The sequence below is a fragment of the Coptis chinensis genome, chromosome 6 (genome assembly GCF_015680905.1).
Source record: "Coptis chinensis isolate HL-2020 chromosome 6, ASM1568090v1, whole genome shotgun sequence".
Taxonomy (NCBI): Eukaryota; Viridiplantae; Streptophyta; class Magnoliopsida; order Ranunculales; family Ranunculaceae; genus Coptis; species Coptis chinensis.
Genome location: NC_141461.1, coordinates 13,777,969 through 13,782,726, shown reverse-complemented (window position 1 = coordinate 13,782,726; position 4,758 = coordinate 13,777,969). Strand labels below are relative to the sequence as shown.

The 4,758-nt window shown below is 35.2% G+C and overlaps 1 protein-coding gene across 1 annotated transcript; it reads right to left on the bottom strand.

Annotated features, from left to right (window-relative positions):
• Positions 1–2,978: 2,978 nt before the first annotated feature.
• On the bottom strand, positions 2,979–4,016 carry LOC147491583 (uncharacterized). Its single transcript, XM_086567279.1, has one exon. The coding sequence runs from the start codon at positions 4,014–4,016 to the stop codon at positions 2,979–2,981; it is 1,038 nt and encodes a 345-aa protein (XP_086423405.1).
• Positions 4,017–4,758: the final 742 nt, after the last annotated feature.

Below are 4,758 nucleotides of genomic sequence, written 5' to 3'. Positions count from 1 at the left end.
AGAAATACATTCCGTTAGAAGATGCTGAAATGTTGGTAAGTGAAATTTTATTTTAAGTTACTATGCAAATCCATATTTACATAGGTCAGTTACTATGTAAATCTATATTTACATAGGTCAGTTACTATATAAATATAGATTTGCATATATATTTACAATGGGACTATTGTAATGCATTTAGCAATCTGCACAAAGCATTAACAACATCAAAGTAAGTTTCTGGAACCATCTCAGGCGACTGTTACAATGTAACATTTTTTAGTTTTTGACCCAACAAAGAAAATCTAATTACCAGTAATTTCTCTCCTGCTATATGCTTGACATTTGCATACCGGAGGAGTTTTGCATAGACATCGGGCAGACCCCAAAGGAATATCTTCACTCACTCTTGGGTTCGATAAAATGAGTAGTTTTGAGATTATCTGGCTTAGGATTTTTGTTAGAAATTTTAGCAGTGGTCTCGTTTGTTTCGCATGAAGTGCTTGCTCAGACGTTCTTGGCATCTAGACACGGATAACTGAAATTTCAAAGGTTCCATATATAAAGTCATTGCATACATGCATGATGTTTGACTTAGGTGCGTGCCGCAAGTTGTTGTTGTTGACTCTTTCTAGTTTATAGTATTAAGATCTAGTTTAAGAGCCTCTAATCACTGGAGGGCACGGACTGAAGAAGCAGTTGTTTACAGATTTAACACGATCTGTAAACAATGTCAATTTGTGAGGGGAAATCGATCCTTCACAAATCACAATGTCAATTTTTCTATAGTATTGAAATTTATCTAAAATAATACAAAAATGTCAGAAAAGACACTTTACTTGTCTGGCATATTTCATACCTTAACTGTAGATACTCATTTTAGAAAATCTAAGCTTGAGAGAAAATATTGGTCTAGCTTTACGTCAAATATTCAACGGATAATTTTATTTTAAGTTACTATGTAAATTTAAGTTTACATAGGTCAGTTACTATGTAAATATAGATTTGCATATATATTTACATAGTTTTGGTAATTTTTTGTTCAATTTAATGTAGCAAGAGAGGGTGGTGGAAGCTATTAGATGTAGGCGTCAGGAGCTAAGGTTGCCAGATGTAGATTTGATGAAAGATATCAAAGTTGGAGCATGCCCACAACAAGGAGGATTGTAAGAACTTAACTTCCCAATATTAAATGTCTTTTTAATCTCTTATCTCTTATCTTAAACTTCTTTTTTTGCATTTTCAGTTCAGATTGTGGTTTCTTCATCATTTTGTTTGTGAAGGCTATAATATGTGGAAAAGTTATCCAAGATATAACACTAGAAGTCGCGAAACAATTGAGGGTTAACCTGACATATGAGATTGTATCAAGCCAACAAGAAAAATGGGATCCAAAAGAAGAATGCAAGAAATGAAGAACTAATTTTCCGTATTTGTAGTTGATTACGTTGTGTTTATTTGTGTTAAAACATTGGAACCATTCTAACTCAGGAGTATTCGATCATGATGTACTGTTACTATTAATGTGTTGGAGTTGTTTAGTTTTGTTCTGCATATTCTGCAACTAGCTTCAGATAGCGTTTATATATAATGTGGTTCTTTCTGCATTTATATTTATTGTCAATTCTGTTTAATCTGTTTTTCAACTCTTTAGGTCGTTATGCTCTTTTAAATGTAATATGTGCTTCTTGATCTTTTAATGTACAAAATACAGGGACCATGGTCCCAGACGAGGCTTTTGCAGATTGCTAAATGCATTACAATAGAGTCCCATTGTAAATCCTTGGTTACGTAACAACTGAAAGTAGGTTATGCATTTAGCAATCTGCACAAAGCATTAACAACAGCAAAGTAAGTTTCTGGAACCATGTTTGCTATAAATTACTGGTTAGGTGATTTTGGATTGTAGGTGAGAGGTGAGCCTTTGGGTTAATGATGTTTTTTATAGGAAGCTTGTTCTTGTATGAAACTCATCCAGCTCAGGCAACTGTTACAATGTAACATTTTTCAGTTTTTGACGCAACAAATAAAATCTAATTACCAGTAATTTCTCTCCTGTTATATGCTTGGCATTTGCATACCAGAGGAGTTTTGCATAGACATCGAGCAGACCCCAAAAGGAATAGCTTCACTCACTCTTGGGTTCGATAAAATGAGTAGTATAGCTTCAATCACTCTTCGCTCTTGCTCATAACCTCCCTTAGATATAAGAGCCAAGCACGTGACGGCTACCCTCTTGTTCATTTCATTATTTATTACCTTTGTACAAGTCCATGGCCTATGTTAGCGAGAAAAAAAAAAGTCCATGGCCTATATGTCCATTTTATGTTAAAGCCAAGAGTTATCATGCATGCACAAGTTTTGCTCTTTTGTTGTCGTTCAAGGTTGTGCAAATTGGGAAGACGACAAACCTAAACTCCTGGAGTGGATAGATTTAGTATATATGAATCCAACTGATCACTATTTCATCTCAAACATCTACTAAATTGGATAGCAAAGCTAGCTCAAACATCTACTAAATTGGAAAGCAAAGCTTTAGTGTCTATGTAAATATAGATTTACATATATAATGACTATGTAAATCTAGATTTACATATATTCTGTCAGGTGTCAGGCCAATTTCATTCCCAAAAGGTATTATGTAAATTTAAGTTTGCATAGCTTTAGTGACTATGTAAATATAGTTTTACATATATATGACTATGTAAAAATACATTTACATATATTTGGTTTGTCTGGAACTTTTCAATCCCAAAAGTTATTATGTAAATATATATTTACATATATAATGACTATGTAACAATACATTTACATAAAATTTGTCAGGTGTCAGGTTAATTTCATCCCCAAAAGTTACTATGTAAAACTATATTTTCATTCTCCAACTAAAAAACATAGCATATAAAATCCAACATCAAACTATAAAATCCAACAAGTTCATCGACATCTTGCTTTTCATATACGAGAACCATCAAAGAATAGATGAAAAAAATGCAAATTCATTGAATCGGTGTAGAGCATGTTGTAAGAGTGGAGCCCACTCTTGGGTTGCGATGGCCATAGCAAGGGTCCTTGTTCTTCTTCCTACCTCTTGTAGCAGCCGTGATGTGCTTCCATTTCTTGTCTGGTCTCCCCATTTTCTTTTTCAGATCCGGAGGTAGTAAATCAAGCACACTTGGTATCTTAGCAGGCAATTTACTGTTCTCCACAGGTACTATAGCTCTTGAATAACTATCACCGAATGTCTGAGAATAGAAGAATTTATCACAATAGGTATACACATTCAATCCATCAGCCAAAATGGAGCGCAGTGCGTGTGCACAAGGGAATCCTTTGATTCTCCACCAATTACAAGAGCAGTGACTTCTATTCAAGTCAACCAAGTGAGTATGAGTAGCACGCACCTCAAAAATACCCTCCCTTAACTTGAGAACCACCCAACTTCTCCCCACCTCGATCCTCTCAGCCAATAAAGTTTCCATAGATGGACATAAGATAGTAGTCCAGCTCCTAGCTAACTCCCGCCGATCAGACATCATTTTCATAATTTTTCCACAGATCTTGTCCACCATTGCAGTGATAGGTAAGTGCCGTTCTAGTAGGATCCAAGAGTTGAAGCTTTCCGCAATATTGGAACACATATTGCCATATCTATTTCCTTGAAAATAAGCATTACACCAATGCTCATAACCTATGGTGGACAAAAATGTTTTCACTTGACTGCCGCAAACATCTCGAAAATCAGCCATCACTTTCTCAAACTCATGGTGCGTCCCAGCATAGGCAAGGTCTGAAAAAAGATCAAGGGTATGCAAGCGGAAGCAATGGTTGCTGGGCATAGCTGAATTAAGATTATTTTTAAGGTGCCACAAACAATAACCATGATGAGAATCAGGAAAAATGCGAGGGACACCCACGAGTAGACCATGGTTTCTGTCAGATATAAAAGTTAGCCTACGATCTTTGGAGACCACCAACCTAAGTTGCTCCAAGAACCAATCCCAATTATCATCAGTTTCAGAAAGTACAGCCGCCATAGCTACTAGAAAAATACCTGGAACACAAATAAACATCAATTACTGATTTGGTTTTGCGTACCATACTCATTATGAAAACTTAACTAATATATATATAAATAAATTTTCATATGCTAAATTATTATGTAAATATTAAAATGCATAGGCTAAACATCTGATGTGAAAGTAAATTTTCATAGTTTATGCTTGTTCAGTTTTACAAACTACTATGTAAAAAGTCACAAACTCAAAAAGACATACCCCCATTTGCATTTTTGGTAGTAGCTGACAAGACGCACCTCTTGTATTTTGTTTTCACGAAAGTTCCATCCAAACAAAGCATAGGACGATAGAAGTTAAAGCCCTGAAGACAAGCACCAAATGCAACAAATAATCTCTTGAACTTTCCTGTTGTTGATTCCTTTTCCAAAACAACATGACTCCCTGGATTGGTTTCTTTCAGCTTTCCAACATACTAATGTAACTGATGATAAGATAAAACATAGTCCCCATGTATCTCCTTCAATGCAAGATCTATGCCGGTATGTGCAAAGTAATAATTCAAGTTCACACCATATACCCTTAGAAAATGGTCAATGATTTCACCTGGCTTAATCAAAGGCTTGTCTCTCACTATATCTAAAACAATACTCTTTACAAGTTTACTATTCACTAGGGGATTGTTAATGTCAGCGAATCCTGTGTGTTTTGCTTCCATTGTCTTTATTTCAAAGAACTTCGGCATCTTATAATTCTTGGATGC